We start from the raw sequence: 11,104 nt of genomic DNA on the forward strand, positions 1-11,104 counted from the left end.
AGTTTCCGAGTCGCTTTTCTCTCAGTGTGAACGCAAAAATTTAATTTTTGTGACAGTTAGGGCTGCCGTTTACTGTTGTGTTGCTGCCTCGCCGTGGTGCCGTGCCAGCAGCGTGTGTATCGGGGGCGGGGAGCAGCAGTAACCACGGCCACAACAGCAACAACAGCAGCCACAAAGCGACCAAGTAGTAGAGAAACAATGAAAGGCAAACCGCAAGAAACGCAGCGCGAGAAAAGTGGAAGGAAAGGAAACAAAAAACGAGCTGCAGCCGCCGCGTAAATGCCGTGAGGTGGAAGATAGAGAGCGCCAAACAAAACGCCTCAAACGCTGGTCAGAGACTGAAAGGAAAGCTCAGCCAGGACTCGCTCGGCTCGAGACTCGAGTGGAGTGCAAAAGGCAGAGGATGGCACGGCACCGACAGCGGCAGTGGCAGCGCCAGTGGCAGAGCCCGCTACAGCCGAGGGTCATGAATGGGAACCCGTGCCGAGCATGCGCTCAGTCGCAGCGCGCCAAAATTAAAGCTCACTCAAAGCCAGGCCAAACGGAGAATGAGAGTGAGTGAGACTGAGTTAGAGTGAGTAAGACGCCTGGAAAGAGAGGGAGAGTGAGTGCGTAAAAACCTTTGATTCAGTTATATAATTGGTGGCCAGGTTTTGGTGGCGTTTCTTTTGTTGCCATATATTTATGTACATATGTATGTACAACGTATACTCGTACGTATAGCGGTACCTGTCTGTAGGCAATTAACGCCCCAGCAATAATCAGGGAATTGCCATTTCCCCACCCACTGCCCATACGGAAAGACTGTCGATGCACGCTCATGAAACGGTTAATGGAAGCCATGTTTGGACACTAACTATAAAGCAGTGCTGTAAGGGATTAGCGGCAAAGTAACAGTGGGATCGGAAGAGCAATGGAATAAAGAAAATATTTGAAGATGCGAAAGTAAAAGCTCTCCTCCTACACCAACACTCATTGCACTCAATGCTCCTGAACTGGCACTAGTCACTAGACGCTAGTGTAAACACAAATTTATTATTATAGATCCCATTAAGAAATTGGTTTACTGATATTTTTAGATATAGATATGCATCCCCAAATGTAAACATTTTCTGAGTAATTGCATTGAATAAATCAATTCTGATTCCAATGCTATTCCAATTCTTCCCAACTCCTATGTACATATGTATATCGCTTTCAGTCATTCTCCGATTTCAGCTTTTTCACACAAAATAAGCACTTGACGCGGCTGACTCATTCGATTCGATTTGTTTTGACGGGTGTTGCAGGGTCCCATAAAAGGAACGCGTTCGCATGCGAAACTCTTACTAGAAGTATCACCACCCCCTCTAGCTCGGCAAATCGTGCATATCGCTGAATGTGCTGTTAAAAACATAACAAATTTTAGTCGGATCTGTCGTTCATGGAGAGATTTCTATAATTTGACTTCATTTTTGCATTGCGTTTCGCCTTTGTGTCTACATATGTATGTACATACATATGTACATATGTATGTATGTATATTAGATGGCTTTCCCCTTTATATCTAGATATCTACATATATTACTTACTATGTATATGTATGTATGTACATCGGTATGTACGTAATATGTAAATACATACACACATACATATACATACATATGTACATATGTACATATTCAATTATCATTTGTGTAGAATTCATATGCGTATTCCCTCTATAAAGAAATGTGCAATATTTAATTATGAATTATTTCAGTTTTATTTGCTTGGTCGACGCTGTTGTTCGATCGAGAAGCTAGAAAATATTTGGAAAATACATATGTGCATATGTACATACACACATAAATATGTACATACATATGTACATACATACATCGAACGGTTAAAGCAGCTTTCTGTGTAGGCGTGTGGCCGGACATACAAATGAACATACATATGTATGTACATATGTACATACATACATATGCATCATTTGGCATTCTGAGGAAAATGCCTTGGCCATGTGTGACGCATTGTTCTACAAAAGGCAACAGAGCTAAGTAAACAGTTTTTGGTTTGGCCAGAGAGCAGTATGCAGTAAGCAGCTGGCAGTTATCAGTCGATCGTCATATCAGTTGATTACAGAAGACATTCTGGCGCTGCAAGAAGAAGTTTAGAAGTCCGTTACCGTTGCCGGTGATGGTTCTCGAGTGGGGTAGCAGTTTGAGGCAGGAAAGATCGTTAGTCACGATTGATCCATTGAGGGATTGATTGACGATTGAACAACTCCGCTAGTGGGCGACGACAACTGTTTACCCCTGGTGCCGCTGGTGACGCAGTGGATGTGTGTGGTGTCGGTGGCGGCGGACGTGTAGGCGTCGCTCTGGCTTATGGTTACACGTTCTAGAAGCCATGCGACTGCGACGACTACCATGGAATTCGTCTCTGAGAGCCGCTCTCGGCCAGCTTTCTGGCCCCATCGGCGCGTAGTCTCCACGTCCGTCTATTTATAAATCTGATGTGTGTGTATCTTGGGCAATGATCAGTGCAAAAACCAGAGAGAGCAGAGACCCTCAGATGGAGAGTAGCAGAGAGAGAGAGAGACAGTAAAATGTTTACCTATTTAGGCCTTAAACTGGTGGAGTGTGGAGAGAAGAGACTGCGACACGGAGACAGGTTCGACATATGGCAGAGAAGCCAAGCAAAGCTTACACACATATGTACATACATATGTACAAACCGCGTGGCAAAACTACTCAGAGAGAGAGAGAGAGAGAGAGACAATGAGAGCAGCGCCCCATCGCTAGCTGGCGACGGCGGGAGCCATTTGCTTTGGGGCCACCAGCAAACGGCGATGGCGCTCAATCGACGAGCAACTTTGGCAGCGTGAAGAACGGAAGACGGCGCAGACTACACAACGTGGATATTTGGCTAAATAAACAACAACAAAATCAAAGAGTGTGCTTGATAGTGTGCGTGCGTGTGTGTGTGTCGGCGGCAATGTGCAAAAATAAAAAATCTATATATATTTTAAATTGAATATAGAAATACAAAAGCACACACACGGCAGAGCCGTGGAAGGGAGACAAAAGATTGCAGCGGAAATACTAAAAAAGCAAAAATCGAAAAGTGGAAGTGGAAAAAAGTGTCGGCGTGTCTCTGTGTGTGTGTGTGTGTGTGTTAGAAAGTGTGGCCAGAAGTGACATCACACCCAGAGAAGGGGACAAGAGCAACATAGTGTTTTGCAGGAGCCCAGCCGTTGAGAAGTATCAGCAGGAGAAGCGCCCAGAAAAACGGCGAAAATTAACGCGCAACGCAGCGGAACATACGAGAACGAGCAGAGCAGCACGCGTCGTCGTCGTCGTTGTCGCCGTTCAAGGTGAACCCGCACCGCACTCCATTCCCCCCACGAAAACTAATCTCTGTGGCAGCAACCTTTTCGACAAGCCTCAGAAGTCGGAGCTAAAAACTTTGAAAAAAAAAACAAAGAAGAGAATACAAAATTGTCTATTCACTCCGGACTCGAGAAAGTTTACGGTTGACGGTAACTGCAGGGACATCGGTTAAGGAAACAACTCCGAAACTGAGATGAAGCCAACTGTGATATCAGCGAATCAGGCCCATGCCCAGGCTCAGGCCAGTGCGGGCGGAAACGGAGGTCCCGGAAACGTGTCGGGCATCAATATACCCATCAATCGGGAGTACGTGAGCGGTGCCCACGGATCCCCGCACCAACAGCAGCCGCATCCGCATCCGCAATTCAACAGCAGCACCCTGCCCGGATACGGATCGCCCAGGCAGCGTCCCCCGCACCAGCAGCAGCATCCTCAGCAGCAGGTTCCCACAAATCAACAGCAGCAACACTTTCAGGTGAGTGGACCTCACGGGTCTGTCGTGAAGGATGGGGCGACGAGCGGCGATGAGCGAGCCTCAAGGTTGGCGCCAGGCAAGGTCGCTTGGACATATTCGGATGCGTATTACTGTGCTTTTGTTGTTGCTGCTGACAGTCGGCTGTGTGGGAATTCAGTTACAGTGAAGCTGCTCCAGAGTGGAATGCTCATGACATTCATTACAAATTTGCCTAGTAGACAGCCTTTCTCCACTGCTTTACTGTACTCTGACGTTGCAATTGTTTGACGTTTGTTTTTTTGCGGATGTACAAATCCTTCACGTTCTCGCAGTGCCCTCGGGCTCATTGTAGACTTTCCACATCGATAAACGGGCACAAAAAAAAGGGAAAAGTCGGCTGGAGGTTGCGTAAAAGCACCCCACTGAGTGGGAGGAGAGGGCGTTCGTTCGTAACCAGCTGCTAGATGCACCGAAACCATCAGCTAGCCAACCAGCTCATTGTGGCAGCTGTGGGCACAGTGTGTCAAGTATGTATGCATACACTGTTGACCTACTCAGACTGGGCTGCCGTCTCCTAGCCGCTGCTGTTCTGCTGGCTTCTGTGAGCTTTTGTTCGGGTGCAAAGGCAAGAAAAGGGTGCTGTCGTGTCAAGCACTCTTCTGGGCAGCTCTGTGTATGATTAATGCGGCAACGCGTGCGGAAATTTACCGCAGACCCAAAAGTACAGCCGATTTTTTTAGTGGCCTAATCTATTGGCCAGCCATCCAATCTATCAAGAACAAAAAGATTTGGCGCTCGATTCGCTGAAAATATTTGAAAATTTCTAGAAGAAACAAAAACCTCAAGCTAACGCGTCCGTTTCTCACTCGCTCTCACTCTCTTTTGCTTTATTGCTAGCTCTCTGTTTCTATTTCTCTTGACGTGTTTCTGCTCTCTAGCGAAATACCGACTACAGACTGTGTGTGTGTTTTCCTTAGTAGGTGGACAGCAGCATACAGTAATATATAATATATAATGACGCTATTTATTTATGTACATACGTTTGTGTAAGCAAGTCAGTTCTCTAATAAGAGAGGCGTGGGCGATATTTTTGGGTTGGCCAACGCACAGCAGAGCCCACAACACTGTGACGTTTCCTCATTCAAACGTCATCAACAAGTTAATGTACCCTCCCACAAGAAGTCCATGTTTACAGTTGGTCTTGCATAAGAGGGTGAGAAAATGAGAGTGTCCCTTAAGACAGACTCAGTTTCAGTTTATTAAGCGTAAAGGGAGAGAGAGAGAGCGCGGGAGCGATAGCCAAAGCTAGACAGAAACTACGAGAACGCAGGAGAAGATCCGAGAGTGGGCGAAAGCTGCTATAAAAGGGCTTCAGCGTCCGTTTACTCTGCTCATTCATTCACATTCCGCCGAACGGAGCGTTTCAACGAACAAAGACAGAGCAGAAGTGAAATAAAGTACATTTGTAACAGAACAACAATTACTGTTAATTGATAGAACAAACAATCCGGAATACGATTGCAAAGGTAAGAGGCGTCGAAGTGGCACCCCTACCCTCTCTACAGGCAATGCAAACAGCTGTTCGTGTTCGTGTCGAATTATTGCTGACTGCTCACGACAAGTGCCGCTCGATGAGTCATTTTTTTATTTATAAACAATTCGCCCACCGAGCCAAACACTTTACACTATACATTCTCTCCACCTCATACATATTTCCAATTTCGTACTCGCATTCGCTTTTCGCACTTGTTCTCATAACAACTCTCGATCTGATCTGTGATTGCAGCCGACTTTTGGATTCGAACCCGACATGGATATGGACATGGACAGCATGTTTCCGCGCTCACGCATGGGGCGGATGCACCACGATCCCTTCGCCGGCTTCGGCGACTCACGTAAGCGGAGTAGTTTGCACGGTCCCCCCCAAACGAATGCTGACGATGCCTTTTCCTCCCATTTTGACGACGCAGACTTTGGGTTCCCCCAGTTCTCGACAATGGGCAGGCGCGGCCGCATGGCCGGCGGTGCCAACAATCACATGGACCACGACGACGATTTCTTCAACCGACTGCCCTCGGAGTTCCGTCAGTACATCCCGGATGGCTTTGGGGCCAGGCGCGGCACGGGACAGGCGACTGGGACTGTGCCTCCACAGCAGCCGCAGCCGCAGCAGCAGTACTACCAGCAGGATTACCCTGTGCCGCCACAGCAGCAGCAGTTCGTGCCAGTGGTTCCGCAGCAGCAGCATCAGGTGCCGCAGTCGCCCTCAAAGCGCCTCTGCGATGCGGCCATCCAAACAGAGGATCCTGCCGGACGTTCCGAGGTGGATTGTGCTGCACCCGTGAATCTGAATCAGCATGGTCTGCGCAACACTGTGGACATGGGCGTGAAGAGTGTGGCCGAGCAAGACCAGGCAGCCCGGTCCCACTCTGCACCTCCTCCAGAGCAACAGCAGCAGAACCTGCTGTACCAACAGCAACAGCGACCCACTCCCCCGCCTGGAGTGCATCAGCCACAGTTTGGCACTCAGACCAGTCCACCGGTGCAAGGGCAGTATCAGCAGGCGCAACAGCAGCCCCAACAGCATCCGCCTCAGTTTAAGTCGTACTATGCCCCGCATCAGCAAACGCATCCTCAGCAGAAGCAGCAGACGCCGCCTCCTGCCCCACAGACGCCCGGGGGAAGCTTCATCCGCACTATTCCCATCTTCGTCGAGGGTCGGACTGAGCCCATTATCAATGCCCACAAGGAGATTCCAAACCAGAATGCTCCGCCTAGTGCCCAGGCCCAGGCTCAGGCCCAGGCCCACTACTCGCCACAGCAGTCACGTCCAACGCCTCTCAATACTCAGCAGCAGCAGCCGGCGGAGCAACAGTTTGCAGCAGATGGAGCTGCAGGACTGCCACCCCAGACACCCCACACTCTCGATTCGATCAACAAGATTCAGGACATCCAGCGCGACGTGCTCGACCTGATGACCAAGGTAGAACAGTTCAAGGGCATGCGTCAGGAGAAGGAGTATGCCTACCTGGACGAGATGCTAACCCGCAATCTACTCAAGCTGGACACCATCGACACAAACGGCAAGGACAGCATTCGTCTAGCCCGCAAAGAGGCCATCAAGTAAGTGCTGTCTTCTCCTTAGGTATCAGTTCAAGATTGTTAATAAATCGATCCTCATCCTTTCAGATGCATTCAGGCTTCAATAAATGTGCTGGAGGCCAAGGCCGAGGAGAACGCCAGGCTGGCGGCCGGAGTGGGCCCTCCCGTCATCGAGCAGGCGGCCACAGAGGCAGCGGCAGAGGTGCAAGAGCCGGTCACACCACAGCCACAGGATGCTACAAAGATCCAAGAGCCAATCCCCCTGCCTCCACCACCAAGTGCTGTGGAGGGAGCCGCTTCCAACACTGCCGTGGAGGCTCCGCTAGCAGCAGCCGAAGCGGCTCAAACCGTCTCTTCGACTGAGACAACCACCTCGACGTCCGAATGATGAACAGAGCGCCTCTACAAGGCGACCACCACATCGAGACAGCTACGCAAATTAACCAAATTCAAGTGATGATTGGGCGGGAGAATGACGAATGACGGCGAGCAAAGTGTTTTGTTTGGAAGTTATCAACGGACAGCGAAAACTTGATTGATTAAACGGCATGTGAAGTGAATGTGAATACGCGTATCTTTGATAGTGTTCCATGCACAGATACATATACATAAATACATACGTACTACACACACACACACATATACATATAAGCATACAAATCTCATGTGACATAACAAAGGCATCAGCATCACCATCACAGCATCACATGCAATACACCCATCCTTGACACATCACATGGTACGTTTTGTACACCGCATAGATTAGGCTATATTTGATATTGATATATTGAAACACAAAAAAGTGCCTGCATAGAATTTGAAAGTTAACAAATTGAACACGTTTTAGCAACGATTTATATTGATAACGCAGTGGCTTGACACTTGAAAGAGCTGATTATTTTTAAGCGATATAAAATCACGACTATCCGAGTCCAGTTTTTATAGTCCGACGAGACAACTGCAGATCGGAATGGCAGGGAGCAGCAGCGAGCAGCAGTATGATCTCATACAAATCTACAGCAAATGGAGCTAAGCTTGCTGGCCACACCTCTCCGGGCGCACCGCTTACATCGCGTCTTTGCTACAGTTGAATCTGAATTGTTAAACAAAGGCAAACAAACACACACACTTATTGAGAACTCTTATGAATAACTATTTATGCTACTAATTAATACGAGAATAAATGTAGATATTGTTGACCATACCACAATATTGTTGCACAATTATCAAAGTTTATTATCGAAAAGGTGACAAAGGTCTCTCCATCTAAATACATGTACAGAGTCCGGGATGGGCGGATGGGATGTGATGGAGAGGGGGCTTAAATACTGACTAAGTAGTGGTTGGTTACACTGTATGCACTCGTAATGTTAAGAACATTTTAAAAGGACGCAACATGGTTTCGACACTTAAAAGTCAAACAATCGTATAATCATATAATAATAATAAGTATCTATACACAGACACAGATGGGGTGGCATATGAGTCATCGAGTATATATATATATGTGGATGTATGTATGCAATGTACGTTTTATAAAGTGGTACTATGTAATATATGTATGTAAAAACAGACGTGATGTACGATAGAAATCGCCTTATAGTCGTATTTAGTCATCGTTAAATCTCCTCTAGGGTCTCTCTGCGTTGCATTATTGTTCAAGAGTTGGGATTAAATGTTAAGTAGTTCTCTTCCAGTTCCATAAAGTAGGGATGTATGTAGATATCTAGCAAAAAGGTGGCCCAGCTGCTTGGCACTTGGGTCGCTGCTTAGTTGATGATCTCGACATAGTTTGCCGGAAACAGTCCATAGGTTCCATCAGGGCCGAGGCCCTGCCACCAACCCTCATCGATTTGATCGATATGTGTAATGACATCGCCCGGATCGAATGTGATCTCCGACTCGTCGGCTGCCTGGTAGTCGTACAGTGCTCGGGCACGCAGACCCAGATCTCCCAGGCTCTCCTGGCATATGAAGTCGTCCTCGTTGACCAAATCGGTCACTAAACACAACACATTAGCATTAGTTGGGAAATCATTGAAACACTGACTCTTCTTACATGTATTCCTTTCCAAAGTGCTAAGAGCGCCAGTCTTGGTCGACTGCGACTGCTGCACGGTGACAGACACCTTGGTGCGCACCTCCTCCTCCTCCTGATACACCGCCGTGTCCGTCTCATTTGAAGACGTTGTCTCGTCGGGCGACTGCGACTGCAGCGAGTTGGTTTTACTGTGAGGCGATCTTTTAATGGTCGAGAACTGCTCGCTCTCGTGGGCCAGGGGCAAGTCGTCCACTGGATGCGTCTCGGCCTCCACCTCGGCTATGGTCGAGACAACTTCGGCCGCCACCGGTGCAGAAGCAGGAGCAGGAGCGACTGGGGGAGCAGTCCCTACTACTTCTGGCAGCTTGATGGGCGACACAGCGCGTGGTGTTGAAGGCACAGATGCTTCCTGAGGCTGGTTCTGGTTGAACACATTGATTCGCTGGGCAATGGAGTTGCGAGCTGGTTTCGCCGGCGGTTGCGTGTTAAGTCTATGAGTAGAGAACGTACTATTAGTATTGGAACCATTGTAATGAAAGGTTTTCTTACTTGGATTGCAGCTGGCCCTCGCTGGTGTGCTTGGTGAACATGGCCTTGGCGGCGCCGACACGCGAGCCAATCAATTCTCGGGCCTCCTGGTTACGTGCCTGACGCATGCGCTCTGCATCCGTCAAATTGTTGCCAAATCCTGGTGCGGTTTTCTCGGGGCTCAGCGGTTGCGGGGATCTAGAAGTGCAAATGGTAAAAGTTTTCACAAACTTATGGAAGCTAATGGGTGGCAATCGTAGTTACGTTTTGATGGGCACATGTGCCGGCTGGAGCTTGGTGGTGCTGATGACTAGCTTCTCCCTCTCCTTGTGTTCCTTTTCCTCGCGGCTGCGAACCTCCTGCTCGAGCTTCTGCAGCTCCACACGTTTGGCATCTTTCTCGGTCTCGAGTCGGCGCTTCTCCTCGGCCTCTTCTTTCTTCCAGAAGTCCTGCATGACGCTGGCATTGAGCTCCTTGGTTGGAATCACACGCGTATAGTTTGTCCCCACTGGCGCCTTCTGTTCTTCCATAGTGCCGCGAGGAGCCTTGAAGCTGTAGGCAGAGCTGACGGCGCTAAGCTTTTTTAGCAGGCGCTCCAGGTCGATGTCATCCTCATTCCGGGCGTTGATGGTGAGGTGGGCACCGGAAAATAGATTGCTAACGTCACGTATGTGGTTAGCGCAGGTGCCCTTACGTAGCACAGGTGCGCCTTCGCCCTTCAACATAAAAAGCAACAACAAAAGCAGCCGGTTAGAGTTTAGATAAGCGTCTGGCGATAAGATTAGCGGCTGCGGGACTGAGTCCTGACTCACCTGCCAGTTGATGAGTAAGTACTTGTTGAGGCCGGTTTTTGGATCTTCAATGCGCACGAAGGCGTACATGATCTTGCCACTGTTGAGGTCCTCGGTTAGCTCCTCCACACCGCCGTCTCCGGAGGCCACGAGTTTTAATTCGTTGGTTTGGCCCTCGTAACCGAAAAGGGACCAGTTGGTGTCGCTCTTGTCGTCCAGCACATCCTTCCAGGCGGCCACGATTTGTGAGCGATTCTTCTCGAAGCTGATGGCCATGGTGTGGGGTTGCCAATGACCTTGAACAAAGAGATCTCGGCCAGCTTTCACTGGTTCACCTTATTTGGGTGCCTGTGCCTGTGTCTTCGGCCAACGTCGTTCGAGTGAAAGCCAACGCCCCGCAATGTCTCCAACTCTGGCTTCGGAGTGGCTTAGTTTTTAATTAAATGCACAACTGCAGCCGACTCTTTCGCACACACACAGCAAACAGCATAGGATAGCGGCTGATCTGATTGATTTTCCAGTCTTCGTCTCTGCGTATATCCAGTGGCGAGGATGGTCGCGGCTCCTGGTCACAGCTCTCCAAGTCACGCGTGCATCAGTGATAAAAAGTAACGGCTGGGCAGCGTTTCCATTTAGTTAATTGGTCTAGTTTAAATGTACTTTTAAATATTTGCTACACAGTTTTTGCAATATGAAATATACCGTCTGACCCTCAGAAATATACTGAGCCGAACCTTCTCTTTTTCAAAATATACCATAAATACACCGAGTAAGAAAAAATGAGCCCACAAATCCCCCTTCTATTTGAACAGGGGCTCCCTTGTTTCAT

General features: G+C 48.6%; 2 protein-coding genes across 6 annotated transcripts; one reads left to right on the forward strand and one right to left on the reverse strand.

The window, feature by feature from the left end:
- Positions 1–41: 41 nt before the first annotated feature.
- LOC117894324 (drebrin-like protein) lies at positions 42–10,978 on the reverse strand. 2 transcript variants are annotated; one of them, XM_034801306.1, is made up of 5 exons: positions 10,297–10,978; positions 9,749–10,200; positions 9,506–9,682; positions 9,288–9,447; positions 42–161 (listed from the first exon to the last, which is right to left on the reverse strand). In XM_034801306.1, exons 1-5 carry the CDS (start codon positions 10,549–10,551, stop codon positions 57–59), a joined length of 1,149 nt encoding a protein of 382 aa, XP_034657197.1. In that variant the 5' UTR covers positions 10,552–10,978; the 3' UTR covers positions 42–56. The 2 variants fall into 2 exon arrangements, with proteins under 2 accessions (XP_034657197.1, XP_034657196.1); XM_034801305.1 differs by lacking the exon at positions 42–161 and adding an exon at positions 8,128–8,917 and having other exon boundaries at positions 8,975–9,447; positions 10,297–10,976.
- Positions 2,825–8,119, forward strand: LOC117894321 (BAG domain-containing protein Samui). Of its 4 annotated transcripts, none has more exons than XM_034801299.1 (4): positions 2,825–3,834; positions 5,600–5,708; positions 5,784–6,936; positions 7,003–8,119. In XM_034801299.1, the coding sequence occupies exons 1-4, from the start codon at positions 3,553–3,555 to the stop codon at positions 7,301–7,303; spliced, it is 1,845 nt and encodes a 614-aa protein (XP_034657190.1). In that variant the 5' UTR covers positions 2,825–3,552; the 3' UTR covers positions 7,304–8,119. The 4 variants fall into 4 exon arrangements, with proteins under 4 accessions (XP_034657190.1, XP_034657189.1, XP_034657191.1 ...); XM_034801301.1 differs by lacking the exon at positions 2,825–3,834 and adding an exon at positions 5,207–5,339 and having other exon boundaries at positions 7,003–7,531; XM_034801298.1 differs by having other exon boundaries at positions 3,457–3,834; positions 5,600–6,936; positions 7,003–7,531.
- Positions 10,979–11,104: the final 126 nt, after the last annotated feature.

Source organism: Drosophila subobscura, chromosome J (genome assembly GCF_008121235.1).
Source record: "Drosophila subobscura isolate 14011-0131.10 chromosome J, UCBerk_Dsub_1.0, whole genome shotgun sequence".
NCBI lineage: Eukaryota > Metazoa > Arthropoda > Insecta > Diptera > Drosophilidae > Drosophila > Drosophila subobscura.

Bases quoted from the DNA above. Each gene is read 5' to 3' on its own strand.
- LOC117894324 (XM_034801305.1), bottom strand. From the start codon at position 10,551: ATGGCCATCAGCTTCGAGAAGAATCGCTCACAAATCGTGGCCGCCTGG. The intron at 9,683-9,748 runs GTAACTACGATT...TTGCACTTCTAG, and splicing joins GCACATGTGCCCATCAAAAC to ATCCCCGCAACCGCTGAGCC. The intron at 9,448-9,505 runs GTAAGAAAACCT...CTCTACTCATAG, and splicing joins GAGGGCCAGCTGCAATCCAA to ACTTAACACGCAACCGCCGG.
- LOC117894321 (XM_034801298.1), top strand. From the start codon at position 3,553: ATGAAGCCAACTGTGATATCAGCGAATCAGGCCCATGCCCAGGCTCAG. The intron at 3,835-5,599 runs GTGAGTGGACCT...CTGTGATTGCAG, and splicing joins AACAGCAGCAACACTTTCAG to CCGACTTTTGGATTCGAACC. The intron at 6,937-7,002 runs GTAAGTGCTGTC...TCATCCTTTCAG, and splicing joins GCCCGCAAAGAGGCCATCAA to ATGCATTCAGGCTTCAATAA.